Source organism: Schistocerca piceifrons, chromosome X (assembly GCF_021461385.2).
Source record: "Schistocerca piceifrons isolate TAMUIC-IGC-003096 chromosome X, iqSchPice1.1, whole genome shotgun sequence".
NCBI lineage: Eukaryota > Metazoa > Arthropoda > Insecta > Orthoptera > Acrididae > Schistocerca > Schistocerca piceifrons.
In genome coordinates, this window is record NC_060149.1 from 303,065,212 (window position 1) to 303,090,111 (window position 24,900).

Sequence of the window (24,900 nt, forward strand, 5' to 3'; positions counted from 1 at the left end):
TATAGACCTAAAACGAATTACCTCTCCAGAGGACGCCTACTTATCATAGCACTGACCACGAGGGCGAAGTGGTTTGCATGATCACATGAAGCTGTGAGAAACACTGTCACTGGTAAAGTCACTGGAAAGACCTCCCAAGCCAGGTAAGTTCCAGCAGATGAAACAGAGAAAGGGCGGTCGACGTCCCACTCCCATGTCACATCTTAAGTCTTCACACTATAGTCCTATGTGATAGCACTCAAGCAAACTTCAGTTTGATGACCTCTCACAGAAGCGCTGTTCTGCATTCCCAATCACAGACAACATCGAGAGAAGATGTCTACACACTTCCAGAGAAACCACATTACTTGCTACAGAAAAAAATCAACTAATTCGTAAAGCTTTTTGTGTGAAACAAACGTTACTAACAGTCTACATCTTTATTCTTCATGTCTATATATTTATTTCTCAACATAGTCGCCCTGGTGACGAACTCATCTCTCCCAACGAGAGACCAGTTTGTTGATACCGACACTATAGAATATTTGACTTTATTGATGGAGCCACAACCTCACCTCCGCTTACACCGCTTCATCACTATCTATCGCTTGACCCTTGTCCTGCATTTACGCAGGGTCAGCCATCGTTAATCGGATTTGGCATGTTAATGGTTAAGGGGTGGCCGGATGCCCTTCCTGCCGCCACCTCGTACCCCCCCCCCCCCCTCCCCCCCGGGACGGAATTAGTGTACCCCAACTGTCTGCGTCGAGTGTAATCTATGGAATAGTGCGAATCTGTTCAGATGTCTGCGAGCCGTGTAACTGAGGCGGAACATGAGTACCAGCCCGGTATTCACGTAGCGGGATGTGGAAAACCGTCTAAAAACCACATCCAAGCTGGCCGGCACATCGGCCCTCGTTGTTAATTCGCCGGGCGGATTCGATTCGGGGGCGGCGCGCCTACCCGAGTCCAGGAAGCAGCGCGTTAGCACTCTCGGCTACCCTGACGGGTTTACACCACTTATATCACTATCAAAGTGAAGTCCTCGAAGGTATTCTTTAAGTTTTGAGAACAGATGAAAATCGGATGGGACTGTGTGGAGGATGACAGATGACATGAACCCAAGGCGTCGGATTGTTGCAGATGTCGCAGCGCTTGTGTGTTGTCTGGCATTGTCATGCCGAAGGAGAGGATGCTCCATGTGTAAGCGAACTCTTCGAATTAGAAACTCGATTACAGGACGCTATTTCTCAAGCGTTGACATAGTTATGTTACTCACAGCCATGTTAAACGGTACAGTTCGGAGTCGTCTAGCGGCAGTGGGCTGCAAATACGTATACATGGAGAATACGTATGTAGAATGTCACTAACTTTTGTTTTATTTAGAAAACTGTAAGAGTTTTCACATAAAAATTCGGAGACATTACTTTCCAGCATGCCCTCGTACAACACTCCATATAGAAACCATAAACCGTAGGATGCTTAGACTGAACATGAGCTGCGAGGATGCTTCAATAAGCAAGGTAATAAGAATTCTCACGAATGCGAGTCAAAATTCCATGTCTACGGAGAAGAGACGAACAACTTTTTCAAACGCCACGATAGATGGAGGTAGCTGTGCTTTTCGCATCGAAATACAGTTTCAAGATAATAAAAGCAAGCAAGATTAATGTTTAACTTTCCGTCGACAATGGGATGATTAGAGACGGAGTTACAAGACTGAGGTGTTGACAGACACATGGTCGGCGAGAGAAAATAGCAATGCAATATATATAAAATTTTAGTGTGTAATGAAAACATCCCCAGCTATAGTTCATCGCCATCTAATGAAAATTTCCAGAGAGAGTGTAATGTCACAAAACAGGTGTCGGTCGCAGGTTCGAATCCTGCCTCGGGCATGGATGTGTGTGATGTCCTTAGGTTAGTTAGGTTTAAGTAGTTCTAAGTTCTATGGAGCTGATGACCTCAGATGTTAAGTCCCATAGTGCTCAGAGCCATTTGAACCAAAAACAGGTGTGGTTTTGGTACGAGGAATGTTTTAAAGGCAGAACACATATGCAAGGCGAGCAACCTGTCCGTCTCAGAAACATTGGATCAAACGAATCGTCGCATTCATATGAGACAGACTGCACATCAGCTCAACTTCCTTGGCACACATTGGACTACCAGGCAATGTCCAGTTTTATACCATATCCCATTTTCTAATACGTTTTAAAATTATTACTGTCAAATGACTGAAGAGCGACGACTTGCATCCACTGACAGCCCAACCCCCGCCAATGTGGGGAGAGAGGGATGAAGTAACAATAAAGGAGAAAGAAATGGCCTATCGAAAACCGTGTTATCGTGGGGTACCTCGGCAGCTGTCAGACTGGAATAAAGCCAAGCTAATGACGTTTTCAGCATTTGATGCGGTATCGGGCGGAAGATGTTCCATCTTCTCTACTACAGCCATTGCCAATTAAAAAATGTTCAAATGTGTGTGAATTCCTAAGGGGCCAACCTGCTGAGGTCATCGGTCCCTAGGCTTACACACTACTTACAGTAACTTAAACTAACTTATGCTAAGAACAACACACACTCCCATGCCCGAGGGAGGACTCGAACCTCCGGCGGAAGGGGTCGTGCAATCCGTGGCATGCCGCCTCTAACCGCGCGGCCACTCCACAACGTCAATTAATTTGCTGCCAAAATAACAGTACACAACCACCACTTGAAAATCCCATTTTCTAATGTATTTCCCTCAGCATCGTCTGATTTAGATCAACTATATTCCATTACCCTTGTTATATTTTTGTTAATGTTCGTTTATAACCGTTTTTGAAGACATTATCCATTCATCTCGACTGCTTTTCCAGGCCTTTTGCCGTCTGACAGAATTACCTTGTAATCGGTAATACTCAGCTAACTTCCTGCTATCGTCAGAATTTCAACTAATGCATTCAATATCGTCAAAAACTTTCTCTAAATCTAAAAATGCTACAAATCTGGGTTTGCTTTCCTAGAATCTATCTTGTAATATAAGTCGTAGGGTCAGCACTGTCTTGCGTGTTCCCACATTTCTCCGAAGCCCAAACCGATCTTTCCTGAGGTTGGCTTATGTCAGTTTTTTTCCATTCTTCTGCAAATAATTCGTGGCAATATTTTGCAACCATAACTTACTAAATTGATGGTTCGGCAATATTTACAAGTATCTGGGGTACCCGTCTTCGCTCAGAGAGTTAGTAAACGAATTTTTCCATTCAAAAAACAGAATCGTGGTGTTCGTCTCCTGAATATTTTCATGTTGCAAAATTTACGGTTCTTAACCAGTTTTTCCCATTACGACATGTTTGTGTTTGTTATATCCTTCCGTCGGGTCGCAGTGGAATGCGTCATTTGTCAGATTGTACTGTTTATTAGTTCTCGTCCGCGCTTCTCGTAGGGTGATATTTTCATGGCTCGCTTGAGTACGCAATCTTTTATTGTAAGATTGTGTCACAATTCTTGATTCTTCAATCAGTTCATTTCGTTGTTCTTCGGTTTCTCTGCTTCTCACGGTGCTTATTCTCGTGCATTGGGAACTTGAACGTGCTTCGCGCTCTTCGTCGGTTTCACTTTTCACCTTTCTTTTCGTGTTCGCCGTTTTGATTCAGAACTGGCAAGATCGCCTCCTGCTTTACGCTTGGGCACTGTCTAAAATATAAATCAAATCAACTTTTTGTCAACAAACACATTAAGGACACTTTACACACTTTATTTTCGATTCATATTCAGTCGCTGTATCACTATGACTACTCACACTTCACTGTTTGTTTTTATTCACTCATTGCACTACTTTTTCGGTTCCTCCCTTCGTACTGATAAGAAACTGATGTTCTTACCCACGACGAGTCGTGCTTTGTATACTCCCACCAATGGGTAGCCCCACAAATGACGAATTCCGGAACATACCAAAAAGGCTTCCAATGGTCCAAAACGTTCCAGAACATTCTACAACATTCGAGAGTGTTCTGGAATGTTCCACAATGATCTGGGGTGTTCCAGGATGTTACCGAACATTCAGAAGTCTTCCCAAATATTACAGACTATTCCCGAACGTTCCAGAACATCCAGAATCATTGTGGAACATTCTGGAATGTTGTGGAATGCTCTCGAATACTCTAGAATATTCTGGAATGTTCACGAATATTCTCGAATGTTCTGGAATGTTCTAGAAATTTCTAGAGGGCGAAATTTCCCAGCTCTTATAACTTCAAAAGCACGCCTTCCGGGTAAAAACGGGACCCTTCTTCATGGATGGGGATAGATGGCTACCACACCATATAACTCGCTTGATCGTACCAGGACTCGTTTCTATGTTTCAGCGGCACGCACATAGTACACTTTCTTTTATAATGTACACTGAAGAACCAACAAACTCGTACACTTGCCTAACATCGTGTAGGGGCCACCGAGCACGCAGGAATGCCGCAAAATGGTTCAAATGGCTCTGAGCACTGTGGGTCTTAACATCTTAGGTCATCAGTCCCCTTGAACTTAGAGCTACTTAAACCTAACTAACCTAAGGACATCAAACACATCCATGCCCGAGGCAGGATTCGAACCTGCGACCGTAGCAGTCCCGCGGTTCCGGACTGAAGCGCCTAGAACCGCACGGCCACCGCGGCCGGCGAATGCCGCAACATGACGTTGCATGGACTCGACTAATGTCTGAAGTAGTGCTGGAGGGAACTGGCACCATGAATCCTGCAGGGCTGTCCATAAACCGTAAGAGTATGAGGAGGTGGAGAGCTCTTCTCGACAGCACGTTGCCGGGTATCACAGACATGCTCAATAATGTTCATGACTGGGAGTTTGGTGGCCAGAGGAAGTGTTTAAACAGAGAAGCGTGTTCCTGTTACCACTCTGTAACAACTCTGGATGTGTGGGGTGTTGCATTGTCCTGATGGAATTGGCCAAGTAAGCCGGAATGCACAATGGACAGGAATGGATGCAGGTGATCAGACAAGAGCTGACATTCGTGTCACCTGTCACAGTCATATCTTGACGTATCAGGGGTCCTATATCACTCCAACTGCACACGCCCCACACCATTACAGAGCCTCCACAAGCCTGATCAGTCCGCTGCTGACACGCAGGGTCAATGGATTCATGAGGTTGTCTTCACACTCGTACACGTCCATCCGCTCGATACAATTTGAAACGAGACTCGCCCGAACAGGCAAATGTTTCCAGTCATCAACAGTCCAATGTTGGTGTTCACGGGCCCAGGTGAGGCGTAAATCTTTGTGTCGTGCGGTCATCAAGGGTACATGAATGGACCTTAGGCTCCGAAAGCCCGTATCGATGATGTTCCGTTGAATGGTTCGCACTCTGACACTTGTTGATGGTTCAGCATTGAAATTTGCAACAATTTGCGGAAGGATTGCAATTCTGGCACGTTGAACGATTCTCTTCAGCCGTCGTTGGTCCCGTTCTTGCAGGATCTTTTTCCGGCCTCAGATATGTTGAAGATTTGATGTTTTACCGGGTTCCTGATATTCACGGTAGACTCGTAAAACGGTCTTACGGGAAAATCCCCATTTCATCACTACCTCTGGGATGCTGTGTCCCATCGCTCGTGCGCCGACTATAACACGGCGTTCAAATTCAGTTAACTCTTGATAACCTGATATTATAGCAGCAGTAACCGATCTAACAACTCCGCCAGGCACTTTTTGCCTTATACAGGCGTTGCCGACCGCAGTGCCGTATCCTGTCTGTTTATATATCTCCGTATTTGAAAACGCATGCCTATACCAGTTTCTTTGGCACTTCAGTGTGTATTGATTTTCAGCCCCTGGCTTATTTGGAATTAAAATTATTACATTCTTCATCTCATGAAGTCTGAGGGTATTTCACCTGTCTCATATATGTTGAATACCGAGTGGAATATTTTTGTCATGGCTAGCTCTGTCAAGGATTTTATTAGTTCCAATGTAACATCGTCTATTCTAGGTCCCTTCTTTCGATTTAGGTCTTTCTGCTCTCTCTCTAATTCTTCTCGCAGTATAATATCTCTCATTTCATCTACATCTACTTCCTCTTGCTTTTCCATGGTATTTCTATATATTCCGTCTGCCTTTTAGCCTTCCCCTCTTTGCTTAGTACTGGCTTGCCATCTAAATCCTAGATATGCATACAGCTGCTTCTCATATCACCGTAGTCATGCATGCTACTATAGCTTTGAATTTGTTCTATAGCCATTCCTGCCTTGCCATGTTGCACTTCCTGCAAGTCTCATTTGCCTCCTTCATTTGCTACATTTTTATATTTCTTCTTCTTCCATCGATTCAATTCAGTATCTACCATAGTATCCATGGAAATCTGCTGGGTCTTGTCTTTTACTGTCCAATGTTCTGCTGCCTTCACTACTTAACCTCTCAAAAGTTACCCATTCGTCTGCTACTGAATTCATTTCCCCCGTCTCTGGCAGTCTTTGCCTAACGCTCCCTCCGTAACACTTAACAACCTCTGGTTCCTTCAATTCATCGTGGTAACATCTTCTAGATTTCCTACCTTTCAGCAATTTCGTCGGTTCTAATCTGCGGTTTATAGCCAATAACTTGTGGTTAGAATCCTCATTCGGCCCTGGAAATGTTTCGCAGTTTAAAATAACCTTCAGAAATCTCCGTCTTACCATTATGTAATGTATCTGAATTCTTCGGATGTCTCCAAGCCTCTTCCACCTATACTACATTCTTTTAAATTGTGCTACGTGCAAATTTCTGCCTGGCTGCTTTCCTTCTGACTATTTTCCCCCAGTCAAAGTTCAGATAATATTTTTCCGTCTTTCCACTTTCGAATACCACTCATCCACCACAATTATATTTTCATCTCTCTTGATTATAAGAATAATTTCTATAACCTTATTATAGATTTTTCCAATCTCTGCATCACCTCCGGAGCTAGCATGCATATAAATATTGTACTAATATGGTAGATGTTGGCTTTGTGTCTATCTTGGCTATGTCAGATAAGATACCCTTCCAGCTGTGATCTCCTTAACTCATTTAACGTGAATGCCGGGATGATTCCTTTGAAAGGACACGGCCGATTCCCTTCCCGTCTCTTCTGCATCAAGAACTGTGCTCCATTTGACCTCAATGTCGCAACGTCGACGAGACGTTAAATTCTAATCTTCCTTCCTTATTTCTACTGTGCATTTTCTGTTTTGTATTTATCGTCACACTGTTTTGTAAACGCTGTGTTCTCAACGTATCTTAAGTTCAGCAGTCACTTTCGTGGCGCTACTCTTCTAGCTAACAGTCCTCTTTAATGTCCTTCTGTCTTTATCAGCAATTTTTTTCTTTCGCTTCTTGTTTGGCGGGTGAAGGTTTCTTCTGACGTTTTTCTGCTATCACGACAGCAGATAAAGCAGTACCTGCAGTTGATTGGCAACTGTCGTCACCATGTGAGTAACTTTAGGCTACACATTGTTTCATAGATTTCGCTAATTTCCCAGTTTTACACGAGGGAAGTATTGCACAGATGATCGTGCCATATTTAGATATTGCATTACTTCCACTTCGAGGCTTGAAGTAAGTTCCAAAGTAGTAACTGTCGTACATGGATAACTGTGCATCCCATTTCAGTAGAGTATTCCTTTGTCATAATAAGAGGGAAACAGCCAGGCAACCAGATGACCTGTCCTGTTTTAAATGACATTGGGATGAATATGGTATGAGTGTGGACCTCAGGTCTCACTTATCGTTAAAACATACAAGTATTTGTTTTTTATTTTCTTTCCTCTTTCTTCAGTAAAAACATTTTATTCAGAAATATACATGTTTTATTTGAAACAGTGAACTCTATATGTTTATGCACACAGAAAATAGGATTCTTAATGTTAATGTTTTGGAAATATATGATTTTCAATACACGTTTTTATTGATGCTCTAAAATACTTCATAAATGCAAGAAAATAATAATCTACCAATAATTCCTAGCAAGTAATAATTTGCTACTGTCAGTAGATAAATTTTTACTTTTTATGATAAGCTTAAAAACCATTATTTTTCGCAATACATAAATACGCTCCACACATCTCTTATCTTGGAATTACAGCCACGTTTCCTGCATTTTGAGACATCCCTTGCCTCAACAAATGTTGGTAGTTCGCCAACATTGTAAAACCTAACTTCTGTAACTAGTTGAAACGCAGCTCTTCTTGAATTTTTTCACATTTCCTACATATCTACATCTTCAGTATCAGAGTAATTCACTGCACAAGGACGCCCTCTTCTTCCGGCTACCGTCCCATCTTAATGTTCTTATTGTTTACCAGTCAGTTTCATTAAGCTCATTAAGCCAATATTTAATCAAATACGAGACTTCGTCATCTTCCCAATCATATAATTCCGTAATGCTGTCATTAAGAGGAACTTCTAATTGTCATCAGTTAATATTTCATGCATTGCTGTAGTGTTTAGAAACAACGGTTATTTCAGTATTCGATTGTCGAAAACCAAATTGAAATAAGCAGATATGCATTATGATCTGCGGTCCACGTACGAGAACCATCAGATAATGTGTTATTTCATAGTAACGAACAAAATTTATGCTAATCTAAATTAATTCTCAACATCTAGAATAGTTATTGAACGTTAGGGAAAAAATACAGATTGCCAGTTTAATATTCAGGCATAATATTTATTTACTAAACTTTTCGATTTGTAGAAGTAACCATTTTCTACATACCTTTAGCTGCAAACTAACACACGAATATTTTCGTGCGACTTGCTGCGTTCTGGTTTTAAAACTAAGAACTAGAAGGTCCACATTCGTGGACCATCGGTCCATGAGCAGGAAAATACGCCAATTTTCAGAGAAAAAAAATAATGAATGGAGGTCCACATGTGTGGAACGAGGGAACGAAGCGGTCAAAGAGAACAACTGATGACGATGTTGTTGGAGACAGAGAACTTGCTTTGAGCGTGCGCGAGTGGAGAAGGAAATCAACCGTGCCATTTTCAAGTGAACCTTCACGCCTCTGTCTCGATTTAGTTTGAAAATCAAAGGAAATCTTTCATCAGGGTGCCTTGAAAATCAAAGGAAATCTTTCATCAGGGTGCCTAGACAGTGGTCTGAACCCAACACCTCCCGAATACGAGTTGACTGTACCAATCTTTGCGACATCTCGATCGGTACAAGCCGAAGAATTTGACAACTGGTTAAACTATATACTTACACTATATGCTTGGAAGAAGTATCGCCAATACGATGCAAGTTTGTCAAGAGCTTCTCTCCTGGGGCATCAAGAGGATCGGAACATGATTGTAATACTGAAGTTCCCATGTAATACATGGGCTCCGATAGGCCGCCAGCGGTACCATACGACATCAGGCCACGATAATCTGAATAGGGAGATCCAATGATTCGATCGCGGACAAGATCGTCTAGAAAGTGACGTGCTGCTGTCCCTCTGACGAGCACTGTTATGCTTAGTGACTATAATTCACCATCTATTTTCGGACTTTACAGTTAGAGTCTTTTCGACATTAAAGCATTTCTTTTTCTTCGTGGATTTTTAGGCACGTAGTACTACATCCCACAAAGAACATGATACATCTTATTACTACAAATAAAATTTATTATGGTTCAACTACCCGCCGACGAGAGGTCTCTGGAGACGAAATACAAGCTCAGAACGAACAAGAATGGGTCACGAAGTAAACCGTCGCTTTTTCTTGAGGAATCAATCTACACAACTGGCCATTAAAATTGCTACACCAAGAAGAAATGCAGATGATAAACGGGTAGTCATTGGACAAATATATTATACTAGAACTGACATGTGATTACATTTTCACGCAATTTGGGTGCATAGATCCTGAGAAATCAGTACCCAGAACAACCACCTCTGGCCGTAATAACGGCCTTGATACGCCTGGGCATTCAGTCAAACAGAGCTTGGATGGCGTGTACAGGTACAGCTGCCCATGCAGCTTCAACACAATACCACTGTTCATCAAGAGTAGTGACTAGCGTATTGTGAGGAGCCAGTTGCTCGGCCACCATTGACCAGACGTTTTCAATTGGTGAGAGATCTGGAGAATATGTTGGCCAGGGCAGCAGTTGAACATTTTCTGTATCCAGAACGACCCGTACAGGACCTGCAACATGCGGTCGTGCATTGTCCTGCTGAAATGTAGGGTTTCGCAAGGATCGAATGAAGGGTAGAGCAACGGGTCGTAACACATCTGAAATGTAACGTCCACTGTTCAAAGTGTCGTCAATACGAACAAGAGGTGACCGAGACGTGTAACCAATGGCACCCCATACCATCAAGCCGGGTGATAGGCCAGTATGGCGATGACGAATACACGCTTCAAATGTGCGTTCACCGCGATGTCGCCAAACACGGATGCGACCATCATGATGCTGTAAACAGGACCTGGATTCATCCGAAAAAATGACGTTTTGCCATTCGTGCACCCAGGTTCGTCGTTGAGTACACCATCGAAGCCGCTCCTGTCTGTGATGCAGCGTCAAGGGTGACCGCAGCAATGGTCTCCGAGCTGATAGTCCATGCTGCTGCAAACGTCGTCGAACTGTTCGTGCAGATGGTTGTTGTCTTGCAAACGTCCCCATCTGTTGACTCAGGGATCGAGACGTGGCTGCACGATCCGTTACAGCCATGCGGATAAGATGCCTGTCATCTCGACTGCTAGTGATACGAGGCCGTTGGGATCCAGCACGGCGTTCCGTATTACCCTCCTGAATCCACCGATTCCATATTCTGCTAACAGTCATTGGATCTCGACCAATGCGAGCAGCAATGTCGCGATACGATAAACCGCAATCGCAATAGGCTACAATCCGGCCCTTATCAAAGTCGGAAACGTGATGGTACGCATTTCTCCTCCTTACACGAGGTATCACAACAACGTTTCACCAGGCAACGCCGGTCAACTGCTGTATGTGTATGAGCAATCGGTTGGAAACTTTCCTCATGTCAGCACGTTTTAGGTGTCGCTACCGGCGCCAACCTTGTGTGAATGCTCTGAAAAGCTGATCTTTTGCATGTCACAGCATCTTCTTCCTGTCGGTTAAATTTCGCACGTGTAGCACGTCATCTTCGTGGTGCAGCAATTTTAATGGCCAGTAGTGTAGCATTCGCCGGAAGAGAAACCGACAGAGACCTAAACCTGGATGGCAGCTTAACGCTGTAGAGGTATAGTATTCTGAGACAAGTAATTTGAGACACGGTAAGTGGATCGTAAGAATCGGAAAACTGCTGAACACTGGCTGTGAAAACTTGGCCTAGTTGTCTGTTTATAGGTATAATCGCGTCAGCTACTTACCACAGTGATATTTTACTTCACAACACTTTCTTTTTAAGAATTTCCCACAATATGCACTAAAAGAAACAGAACGTGTTACACTATTAATGCCTTCAATATCGCCAATGTGACCGTGTTCAGAAATAAGTATGTAGACACCAAGAATAAAGAAGTTGAATGTTAATAACATTTGTTTTATTTAAAACGCTTCAAGAGTTTTGTCGTAAAAAAGTCGGAGGCATTGCCTTTCAGCACTCTCTCGTAGAATCAGTCATGTCACTATGCTTCGTGATATCTGTGTAGCAACGTGAGGACGCAAAATTAGGTGAGATGTCCCGTGTTAAGAATAAACTGCCTGTGTTCCTTATGGCCATTATTTCCAACGTGATTTAACCACGGCCGAGGAACTCAAGAAGTTATGGTATCCGTGGGTATTCTGCACACCTAACAGAATCGCATTTAAGCAGTGGAATCTATTCACTGGAGTAGTGCACAAGCCTAAAACGGGACGAAGTAGAAAATAAATTTAATTAAGATAGTCTTGTCTCGGTAGATCGTGAACGTCTTACGTTGCCTTCATGTGTCCTTTAACAGTCGTCCACGTCAGACCATCATAAAATGGAATCGCGCTGGCAAAATTAAGTTCTTTACCATTTCTTTCTCATATTTAAAGTCCAGCGCTGTGTGATAAAAGCTGTAAAGCGCTATACGGGAAAGAAAGAAAGTGTATATCAAAAATTTTGAGACCTGATAAGAGAAATTTTGAAAAGACCCTTCTACATGATATTTAAGGAGACTTTCAGAAAACAACAACAAGAAATTTTTATATAACTTTCAGTATTAAAGTAAAGAAGTAGCAGCCGCAAAGTCTGTGTTTTAAAAGAGAAAACCGCGCACTAGCTATAAATAATGAAGAGAACTGTGACTTGTTAGCGGAGTACTGTAAAAAGCTCCTCAACTGTGAGAAACGCGTGATATCTTTCAAGAACCTGAGAATATTATTCCAAATTCAAAACCACCAGATTCTGAAATACAGAACATAATTAAACAACTCAAAGATAATGTTTCTGGAGAAGATTCAGTTGTAGAGATATAGAAAAATACCAACAATGATGTGATAGAAAAACTTTAGGGGGAAATTTGGTACAATGAGAAAATTCCAAAAGAATGGAAATGCACTCTCATACATCCTTTACACAAGAAATGAAATAAGGCAGATGTTTACAACCTTAGGGAAAGCTCTTTAGTGACTGTTATGGACAAAATCCTATCCAAACCCTTCAAAATCGTTTGTAAGAGCAATTAGACCGCCAGTTCGGAGAATACCAAGGATATTTAGGAAGGGCCGTCGCTGCGGAGAGTAGATTATGAATTTGAAAGTAATAGGAAGGAACTAATGTATAAGGAGCAAAAATCTTGTCGTAACCTTTATAATCTTCCAGAAAGCCTACGACTCAGTATACAGAAAGCACTTTTTAGTATACTAGAAGAATTTGGAACAGAAAAAACTGTCAGTCATTAAAAGAACAATTTTAAATAAAAACTGGGGTAAGGGAAGATGATGACCTACCCCACTGCCCTTCAACTACATTTTGGGAAAGGTAATAAGGGAACGGAATTTTACAAGGAATCCCTTGAGTATGAGGTCACAAGTGCAATTTTTAGTAAGGCTCATTTGGAAGTTTTGTGTGAACAATTCTGATAGGTAAAATATTAGCTGCTAATGACTCACCATGTGCATCAGCAGAGCGACAGAAAATGAGTGTCTAGGAGGTGCAGAACCTTCTATGAGATGTATATATTATACTTCACAAAATGGACATCGTCAACAGTCAAGGAATATTCTAAACAAACCATCAACTTGCATCATGAACGCCGAATGAAGAATTGCGCATGACAGTGATCACAAAGGTTACCACCATCAAGACCGCAGGCGAACTCCTTGGGAGCTACAAACTATGCAAGACGTTCAGCTAGGTGTCCACTCTTAAAGAATGAATATAGAATCATATTGGTGTAACGGACTGATGAGAACTGATGGAATGTGATGGCATACAATTGAATGCGAACGTCTGTCGAGGTGCTTATTGTGAAACTGGCTATCCCTTAAGGCGTAGCTGCAGATAGTGCTATAATATGTTTTATAGACACGAAAAAGCAAACATCCAGAGCCTGAATTTGTCCAGTGGTGCCAGGTGATATGAATTACAATGTCACACACCTTTCGGAAGCGGTAGTTTGCTCTAAAGAAGTATGATTTTTATATGCAAACCAGTAATGAAGCAAAAGTTTGTTATTTTCATCAGCTATTGTCCAAAAGCAGTACTCATACCATAGCTGTAGTTCTCTTAAGCCCATTTTCCCACTCTTGCTTGCTGTGACGTAAATATGCCCTTGTGCCCTTGCAAGATCACACTCACGAGAAAGAATCGTAGGGGACAGAGCACCTCCAACCTCTCGCAGCACAATAAATAACTTTCCAGATAGTTTACCATCCAGATTAATAGTCGGCGTACTTGTATACGAATGTGTTAAGCCATTGATGTTAGCTGATCTTGATACAACTCTCTTCGTACCTTTAATTCCCAGGGCTCCTTTCATACGCGTGTCCTATGCAAATCCCGAATGGTTAGAGTTGAAAAGAAATTCCGTACTGAACGATGGGACATATTTGTTTATCACATCTACAAATTGTTGGGCTGAGTCAGCAGTTTGCTGTGCGTCGCCAAGTTTTTGTTTGAAATTTCTTTATCTTACGTCCTCCTGTTCTGTAGCACTGTTTGAAGATATGCAATCATCCACCGCCGCTTCCCTTGAAATCACTGTAATGTATGTCGCACGCAATTTGACATATATAACATAGTAGGTCACGATCATGAGCATCCTGTAAATTGTATCGAGAATCCTTGAAACGCCCAAACACCAATTTTTATAACAAGTACGTCTTGTTCTTCCTTGAATATCCGTAGCTTTTCATATGCACTACACGGTCATATTGCTGCGAACTTATTCAAAGTCTGTGCGATGTTCCATATACATGATTATGCTTAGTGCCCGCTCCTTGGACAACGATTATTCTTTACTACGTTTTACTAGAGACAGGATTTCTGGCTCCCTGTCCGACAACGATGATGATCTACATGGCTCGACACCTGTTTCAATATCACTTTCACATGTTAAGCACGTATCATCATCATTGTAATCGTCATGTACATTGTCCAGTTGAGCATATACGACACAACACTTTCCACTGACTCATCTTGCAGAAACGCTAATATTTTATCTGCCACTTCTTTATCTCTCTGCGAAATTTCTTGTGTTCGTTTCTGACGAAATTTCGACATCGAAAGCTGTTGTACATATAATGCGATGTTTGCTTTATTTATGGTTTTACACTTTGTGAGTTAATCGTCGACTAAGCAGTTCAGCTATGTTCCGTAGCCTCATGCTGTGCTCATAATTGGATACCTCCAGACCCGCCCCGTGTTGACACTATCGGCCAACGTTGTGGTTGCATGGTAGACTATACACTATGTGATCAAAAGTATCCGGACATCCCCAAAACATACATTTTTCGTATTAGGTTCATTGTGCTGCTACCTACTGCCAGGTACTCCATATCAGCCACATCAGTAGTCATTAAACATGGTGAGAGAGCAGAATGGGGCGCTCCGCGAAACTCACGGACTTCGATGTGGTCAGGTGATTAGGTGTCACTTGTGTCATACGTATGTACGCGAGATTTCCACACTCCTAAACATCCCTAGGTCTACTGTTTCCGATGTGACAGGGAAGTGGAAACGTGAAGGGACACGTACAGCACAAAAGCGTACAGGCCGACCTCGTGTGTTGACTGACAGAGATTGCCGACAGTTGAAGAGGGTCGTAATGTGTAATAGGCAGACATCTATCCAGACCATTACACAGGAATTCCAAACTGCATCAGGATCCACTGCAAATACTATGACAGTTAGGCGGGAAGTGAGAAAACTTGGATTTCATGGTCGAGCAGCTGCTCATAAGCCACACATCACGTAGGTAAATGCCAAACGACGCCTCGCTTGGTGTAAGGAACGTAAACATTGGACGATTGAACACTGAAAAAACGTTGTGTGGAGTGACGAATTACGGTACATAATGTGGCGATCCGATCGCAGGGTGTGGGTATGGCGAATGCCCGGTGAACGTCATCTGCCAGCGTGTGTAGTGCCAAGAGTAAAATTCGGAGGCAGTGGTGTTATGTTGTGGTAGTGTTTTTCATGAATGTTGTTTTGCGTGGCACTATCACAGCACAGACGTACATTGATGTTTCAGACACCTTCTTGCATCCCACTGCTGAAGAGCAATTCGGGGATGGCGATTGTATCTGTCAACACGATGGACCACCTGTTCATAATGCACGGCCTATGACGCAGTGGTTACACGACAATAACATCCCTGTAATGGACTGGCCTGCACAGATTCCTGACCTGAATCCTATAGAACACCTTTGGAATGTTTTGGAACGTCGACTTCATGCCAGGCCTCACCGACCGCCGTCGATAACTCTCCTCAGTGCAGTACTCTGTAAAAAATGCGCTGCCATTCCCCAAGAAACCTTCCAGCACCTGACTGAAGGTATGCCTGCGAGAGTGGAAGCTGTCATCAAGACTAATGGTGGGCCACCACCATACTTAATTCCAGCATTACCGATGAAGGGCGCCACGAACTTGTAAGTCATTTTCAGCCAGGTGTCCAGATACTTTTGATCAGATAGTGTATGTGGCTCGTGGAATGCCGTTAATATCATTGACCTTTTGCGGCCTCTCACTCAATCAGATCCTTCTTAGATTTCAAGAGAAAGGGATCCATGAAATAAGGTTGAGACCCTCGAACTCAACTATCTAGCTTCTGCAGATGATTTAGCAACAGTTCTCGACAACTTCGATACAGCAGCTGAGCAAATCAACCTGTTGAAAGAGACGGCTGGATTAAAAATCTCTTTCACGAAGACACAATTCGTAAAGAACATTAAGAATAAAAATTCAGTAGAATCAAAAAGTGAATTAATTTAATTACTTAGCGAAAGTAATGCAGCCAAACGATCAAGATAAAGAAACAAACAAGAATAGAGCCCATAAAATGGAAATTGCTTGTCATTTAACGAAGAATATTTACAACAAAAAGTCATTCTTAGTAAAAATAAAAAACCAGCATTACAACACTGTCATAAAAACGAGGTGTCTTCATGAAGTATAATGCTTAGTTCTCAACAAAAGTGTGGAACTGAAGTGTTGGAGGAAAAAGAAAGGAAGATACTACGGAAAATACTCGGTCCGAGAAAAGTTGGGAATACGTGGATGAGAAGAAATAATGAAGAAATTTTCACTCAAACATAAAAAAACATCTGATGTTCTCAGGGAAATGAGAATTTCTTTTTATGGCCATTTAGTTCGAATGAGCTCGGAATGAGCTACTAAAAACCATTTGATCACTTGGGACAAAGAGCTCAAAACGCATATCATTCGGTTTAGGGAAGTGAAAAAGGACTTGGCAGAAATCAACGTTACGAAAGCAGAAAATCTAAACTGGCCTACTTTCGAAACAAAATTAGGACGTTCCTGGGTTTTCAAGAAAAGGGCAGAAAGCGCATAACTGTATGGACAGATGAAAGAAGAGAAGGACACAGTGAAATAATGAAGAAATACTGGAAAGACCGAAGAACAGCAAAGAGGGCTACATCACGAGGAAGTTACTTCGCGTGGTCCACAGATGGGCGAAATCAAAGGAGGAAGAAAGAATAGTATGTGGAGAAACAGTTGACTCATAACAAGTTTGTGTACTTGTAAATGGTCCATAGCACACTGAAATTAAGCATTAGCGTTTTTCATCTCCTCCTTCCAATCTGAGGAAGATATGATGAACTGTGAACTATACCCTGAATCAACAAATCGTTGTTGGCTAGAAGATTCAGAGGGGAGGGATGGGTTTAGCTTCCTAATTAAGAAAGGTTTTCCTCCCCCGCGCATAATAGCCTGTTTCCTGGCGATGTGGGGCAGTAATGCCTAAAGTGGATCCGTTGAGTGTAGGTGACTGTAATGGGAGTGTGGCTATGCCCTGTTTCGCGTGTTATAAACTGTCGTTACCGTACTTGTCTTGGAAGAACATCCAGTCACCGTTATAGTTGTTACACTCTTTCTCTTCCTTTGTTCGTCAATCAAATTAATGACGTCAACAGCGTGCCTTCGCATTTTCTGCTGTCGCTTTCTACGGTTATGCAACCAAATGACAGCGGGCTGCTTTCACAGAGAACACGGTTTTATCTTGTAATTTGACCAAGCTTACTTGTTAGTTTCCGCATTAACCGCACCAACACTTCGCAAATAATATTCAAGTATGTTGTAACGACAGTGAAGTGCACTGCAGTTGTTGTAAGAGACTTGAGCTGTATTTCCTACTTTGGATTCGTACTGTAAGTTTTTGGCGATGGAAAAATGATCGCCGGTGTTTATTAAAACTGAAGTGCACTGCAGTTGTTGTAAGAGACTTGAGCTGTATTTCCTACTTTGGATTCGTACTGTAAGTTTTTGGCGATGGAAAAATGATCGCCGGTGTTTATTAAAACATTTCAAACAATATGATGCGGCCACAATGAGACAATCAAACTGTTTATCAGCATGATAGCACTCCAGCCCACAAAACAATGACAGTTACATCATAGTTTTCACATATCTGCTGGACTTTCCTGCTCACTGTCCCGATCCCAACCCCATAGCTCATGTCTGGGCAAACTACAGCGTCGATTGCGTATCAACTTTCAGGAAATCCCAGTAACAACTATTTCCTGCACTTAAAGAAGAATGGAAATTAATTCTCCCCATTAGTGCAGAAAAGCTTCGTTGAATGTCTTCTCTGAGGATCAAACGCTGTATTAGATGCAAAAGCAAGTCCCACACTTTAATAATTCTAAATGAATGAACAGCAGTGAGTGTCTGGAGGCTTTTAGCCACATATAGTTATTTATTTTTAACATTTCAAAGAACATTTAAAGCGTGTCAGTCACCACAAGCGTCTGTTCTTAAAGCTGTAATAGATCATGTTGACAGCCTACCAAATAAATTTCGCTGACAAATTAGCCATTAAAAACTGTGATTACTGTCTCTCCTTACCCAAAGAACTGTCAGAAACACGTCTTTCACAATTTGCATTTTCAAGCTGGCGATACCGCAGTAACAAAACAGATATCAATGCAATAACACTTCTCTTCTTCCACTACTTACAGGTCATGAATACTTAGAGCATTACTTACTATCGTGCGCCTTGGCTAAATTTGTCTGTGTTTATAGACTTTGACACTTTTTGATTATTTTCTGTAATGAGTAATATAGTCATAGAGACATAGAACTAATTAAAAATCCGTGTAATATATTTCTAATGCAGTTGCCTATTGTCTCATCAGTTTTGTTTTATGAAACTAATCATGTAATGAAATGATAAAATACGTGAAATGACATTTGACAATAACCATATCACCTTGTTGTTACAGGTTGGTGAATTAGTATTCCGAAACTATTACACTGCTTGGTTGACTGTCCTAGTTCGAACTGCAGTTAGTGGAGATGCGAATGCAACAAATGCGTCCTCATCGGCTGCCTCAGCAGCCAAAGATGATTCAGGAGAATGGCAAGTTGGAATTCCACAAAGAATTCTCATGCCAAATCCTCACCTTGAACCTGGAAGTCATGACCTATTTTCAATCCCGGCTACTGAAGTAAGTGTTTACATTTCTGTCAAAATTACTTATTATGCCCTATCACTCATTTAAGCTACTGCAGTAATTTGAAACGTGCACTACATACGTTTCATTGCAGAGTTATTTATGTGCATGAAGCTCGTTTGTTAGCGGTGCAACTTTACTACTTCACAAGTGAGATGGTTTATGTGATTTTCTGCTATGGTTTAGCAAGTAGAAGTAGCCTTTGACTCCCTACTCTCTACGCTGAAAAATATTCATGTCGCACAGTGCCGTCTAATAAGCTGTACGGTCGACTTGTCCAGAGTATTATAGACACAGTTCTCTAGCACCACGAAAGGTTAACGCCGGAACGCCTCGCTGAGTGTGTTCGCTTGAATGTAGGAGTATGTGTTACAGTCAGTGGACGGAAATCTTGGGACCAGTGTGTGAGATCAGCAGCAGAGGAAGGATTGAGTCATCTTCTTATCTGGGCGGTACTTCCATGAACACCTGCTGTATCCATTTCATCTCCGCACGTCGAGGCCCTTAGGCCACAAGATCACCGTGGCACTTTGTAGTTGTCGCAATGTCTCTTGCAAAAGTGTGGCGCAGATCCACTGTTTACGTCTAAGACTTTACTTAATGAGGAGGCGGAGTACAAAAGAGATGATAATGAGAATTTTTATAGAATATGCAGAAGGTGTACAAAAATATGGAACACAAAAAACACAGCACATTACCATGTCCAATACGGCGAAGGTAACCGTTGGCATTCAAAACAACCTCCAGTCGTCTCGGAAAAGATAAATACGGGTCCTGCATGGTTTTAAAGGATATATAATACTGTTCTTCCTGCGAAATAGTGGCAATATCAGGTAACGACGATGCAGGTGGATAGGGACCGCGTACCCTTCGCTCCAAAGTAGACAACAAAGACTCAATAATGTTGAAATCTAGTGACTATGGTGACCAGCGGAGATGTGACAATTTATGCTCATGCTCAGAAAACCAGTCCTGAACAATGCGAGCTACGTGAAAAGGGATGGTCCAAATCGCTCTGAGCACTATGGGACTTAACTGCTGAGGTCATCAGTCCCCTAGAACTCAGAACTACTTAAACCTAACTAACCTAAGGACATCACACACATCCATGCCCGAGGCAGGATTCGAACCTGCGACCGTAGCGGTCGCGCGGTTCCAGACTGTAGCGCCTAGAACCGCTCGGCCACTCCGGCCGGCGTGAAAAGGGACCCTGGCGTCTTGGAACACAGAATCACCACACGGGAACAAATACTGTACTGTGGAATGACCTGATCAGCCAAAATGCTCTCATAATTCTTGGTAGTAATGCGATCTTGCAGACTAATCACGATATGGCTGCCCAAATCATGACCAAACCTCCCCCATGTTTCATTTTTGGGACGTGAACGCGGCTAGAAGTTGGTAACAATGTGAAACAAGGCTCATCCGACCAAATGACTTTCTTCCATTGCTTCATGGTGCCGGTTGTGTGGCTTCGGCATCACATTTTACTGTTACGTTTATTCACATAGTTGATGAGTGGTTTTGGTTTCAGTTCGCCCTGCAATTTCTTGCTCATAGAGCACCCTTCGTGTTCTTTTGTTGCAGACAGGGTTCGCGAGTGCGACATTCAGTTCTGCAGCGACTTTGCATCTGCAGGCCTCTTATTTTTCGTCACAGTGCTCTTCACTGACCGTCTGTCAGTCGTCCTCTCTTCGATACCGTTCCTCTTGAAAGACCAACACTTCAGCTGTCTTGGTTACTGAAGCACCAACTATAAGAACATCAACAATTTTTCCGCATACGAAATCACGTAGCTCCGACATAATACACTCACAATGACACTGACTGGTGACTGACACTTGCAACGTATGGAGGGCGTTTCACAGGTGCCGTTCGTGGTCAGCGCAACCTGCAGGCTCGGCTAGCATCCGTGTTTACGTTCAAGCAAGAATTTCTCACGGTGTTTCCATATTTTTGTTCAACTCCTGTGTGAGACGACGAAAATTCCAACGCAGTCGCCCAAAGAGAATATCAACATTATTTCTCAACGTTCTGTCAAGTGTCCTTGGTGATAGATTAACATGAGCATCCGTATCACCACAGAGAGTCTCGTTATGGGGACACTGGTCATACAACTCCAACTACGTGCAGAAACTTTGGGATTACGTCTTAAATGCATGCCAACATGTGTGGCAATAGCCGATCAAATTCAAAGAGATTGTAATTTTTACGCTGGAAGGCGGAGGGCTGCATTGTCACAGATAGATTTTACATCGAGCCCCTCAGCACTTGGAGCCCCCCTCGTTAGTGAAGTTTCACAAAGTATGCTTTTCGGGGCACATGATTATTAGTCTAATTTTTCATGCTTTGATTAGGACGACCGTCCCTCAAAATATTCGTCAATATTTTTTAACATCCTATATAGGGTTTAAGGGGACCATGAAACACCTACACAGCAATAAGAGATCAATAGCTAATAAATAAGATATCGTTAGGTTATTAATTTACAGTAGCTTGAGGAAGTTGGAATCAAGAATGCTGAAGAAGTGAGTAGTTCACATCATAACTCATTTTAATGTTTCTCGCACTAACAGTTAACATCGTTGAAACTACTGTCCATCCATATGAAATCAGCAGAAGAGATCATAGCTTTCAGGTACTTTCTTAAGGGACGTCTCAAAACTCTAGGCAAATGTACCGCTATCTACCAGATGACAGTGTTTATGTGAAAAGTACATCGAGCGTCACATCGACAAGTGTGATGTAGTGTTGAACACGCTAACCTGAAACATATGTGTCTACTTCTTTCGATCGATCTAGAGGAACGGTATGTTGTTGTAAATCGGGAGGAACGTCCATAGGACGATGCGATATCGGTGTACTTGTACGAGACGGAAGTCAGTTGCGTGGTCGGTTGTTCGGGGGAGGGGGCCAAACAGCGAGGTCATCGGTCCGATAGAATTAGGGAAGGATGTCGGCTGTGCCTTTCCAAACAAACCATCCCGACATTTGCCTGAAGTGATGTAGGGAAATCACGGAAAACCTAAATCAGGAGGCCGGACGCAAGATTGAACCGTCGCCCTCCCGGATACGAGTCCAGTGTGCTAACCACTGCACCACCTCGCTCGGTACGGAGGTCGGTAGCAATAAATGTGTTTATAGCTGGTTCTAACGATTAGTGGACAGAAAGAAAATTATTACTGTGCCAAGCCACTGTCTACTGTCAACAAGCGTAACGATCGATAAATCTGGCCAGTGCGACAGGTGATGGCAAAATCTTGTTAAGATTGCTATCGGAGGAATTGGGGATCAGCAAGGACAAGGTTAACGTCATCGCACATGAAGATTTGAAGAAATGAAATACCTGTTCCCGAATGCTGACGCACAGAGTGACTTACGAGCAAAAGAATGGAAGCTGCTGGAGATTTCTTCAACATCTGTTGCCTGATTCACGTTTTCTGCAAAAAATCTTCACAGGGAATGAGATTTGGCGCTCTCTCTTCTATTTAGAGTAGGGCCGCTAACATTCACACAGGGAGCAGCTGTCAACACCTTATTTTGACGAAATTCTAAAGACGTCTGTCATCAGTGCTTCGACTGGTTTCAAAAGAAGCCTCCCCTAACAGTTTCCAGCAGCTTTATAAACATTGTTAATTGCGTATTGTGGTCTATGAGGATTATCTCATACATCTACTTCCATACCCCTCAGGGCACCGTATGGTATGTGACGGAGAGTACCTTTTACCACACCTAGTTATTTCCTTTCCTGTTCCACTCGCAAACAGAGCGAGGGAAAAACGACTGTCTATGTGCCTCCGTAAAGCCCTAATATATCTTATTTTATCTTCGCGGTCCTTACTTGAAATGTACGTTGGCAGCAGTAGATTTATTCTACAGTCAGCTTAAAGTTCTAGTTCTCTAAACTTTCTCAATAGTGTTCCACAAAAAGAACGTCGCCTCACTTCTAGAAGTTCCCACTTGAGTTCACGAAACATCTCAGTAATACTGGCGTGATGATCGAAGCTATTGGTAATAAACACAGCAGCCTGCCTCTGAATTGCTTCAATGTCTTTCTTTAATCCGTCCTGGTGGGGATCCCAAACACTCCAGCACTACTCAAGAATGGATTGCATCAGTGCTCTATACGCGGTGTCCTTTACAGATGAACCATGCTTACCTAAAATTCTCCCAATAAACCGGAGTCGACCATTCGCCCTCCCTATTCTTGTCTTTGCAACATTACGTCTAGATATTTAACGGACGTGACTCTGTCAAGCACTACATTACTACAACTGCATCTACATCGATACTCTGCAATCCACCACACGGCGCGTGGCGGAGTGTACCCCGTACCACTACTAGTTATTTTCTTTCCCTATTCCACTCGCAAATACAACGAGGGAAAAAGGACTGCCTGCATGCCTCCGCATGGGCTCTAATTTCTCGTACCTCATCTTCGTGTCACGCGCAGTGTACATTGGAGGCAACAGAAGCGTTCTAAACTCATTTTTAAATGACGGTACTCTAAATTTTCTCAGTAGCGTTACAGAATGTCGCCTTCCCTACATTTGAGTAGCCAAAGCATATCTGTAACACTTGCATGCTGTTCGAACCTAACAGTAAGAAAGCTATCACTCCGCCTCTGAATTGCTTCGATGTCTTCCCTTAATCCGACGTGGTACGAATCCCAAACACTCCGAGCAATACTTAAGAATAGGTTGCACTGGCGTTCCATTTGCGGGCTCCTTTACAGACGAACCACACTTTTTAAAAATTCTCACAATAAACCGAAGTCGATCATTCCTACCACAATTCTCACACGTTCGTCCTATTTCATATCACTTTACAACGTCACGCTCAGATATTTCAACGACGTGATTGTGTCAAGCAGGACACTACTAATGCTGTACCCGAACATTACGGATTTGTTTTCCCTACTCATCCACATTAACTTACATTTTTCTACATTTAGAGCTAGCTGCCATTCATCACACCAACTGGGAATTTTGTCTAAGTCATTTTGTATCCTCCTACAGTCACTCAACTTCGACACCTTACCGTGGACTATCGCATCATCAGTAAACAAGCGCAGACTGCTACCCATCCGGTCCGCCAAGTCAGTTACGTGTATGGGGAATAATAGTGGTCCTATCACACTTCGTATCGTATTTTATGAACACACATCGTCGAGGACAACATTGACGAGAATGATAACATGACTATCGCAAAAGACTGTCATTATGAATCTGCGATCAGAGGGAGCTGCCTCGAAATTTTCCTTTTAGGTGCGATTGTGCCGCTCCAGTGTTCGTCTTCTTGTTTCCAGCTCAAAGTGATGCTCCCAGGTTTCGTCATCTGTAACGATCCATGACAGAAAGGCCTCTCCACTGGCCACAGATTGTTCCAACATTTTAAATGAAATAGATATTCATTAAATCTTGTTGTCTGTTGTGAGTATTCGTGGAACCCAGCTTGAGCACAATCTGAATAGCAAAGAATCTCAATCAATGCACACGCACTTCCAATGTTCACCGATAGCTGTAGAGCCAATTTTAGAGCTGTCATGCGCCGATATGCAGGAATAATGGTATCCGCGCGATTGATTATTTGGGGAGCAGTGGCTGGGACAGGAAGTCCCTAACATGGCCAATCACGGAATTGATTTCTGCACTTCCTGGCTCTTTAACTTTCTTTATCCACGTTCAGCAGCCGGCCGCGGTGGTCTCGCGGTTCTAGGCGCGCAGTCAGGCACCGTGCGACTGCTACGGTCGCAGGTTCGAATCCTGCCTCGGGCATGGATGTGTGTGATGTCCTTAGGTTAGTTAGGTTTAAGTAGTTCCAAGTTCTAGGGGACTGATGACCACAGCAGTTGAGTCC

At 42.7% G+C, this 24,900-nt stretch overlaps 1 protein-coding gene across 1 annotated transcript in view; it reads left to right on the forward strand.

The window, feature by feature from the left end:
* Positions 1-24,900, forward strand: part of LOC124722323 (nicolin-1-like) — a 145,677-nt gene that overhangs the window by 24,877 nt on the left and 95,900 nt on the right. The window contains exon 3 of the mRNA XM_047247501.1: positions 18,811-19,035. Within this exon, the coding sequence (XP_047103457.1) occupies positions 18,811-19,035 (225 nt within the window). The remainder of the gene's footprint in view (positions 1-18,810; positions 19,036-24,900) is intronic.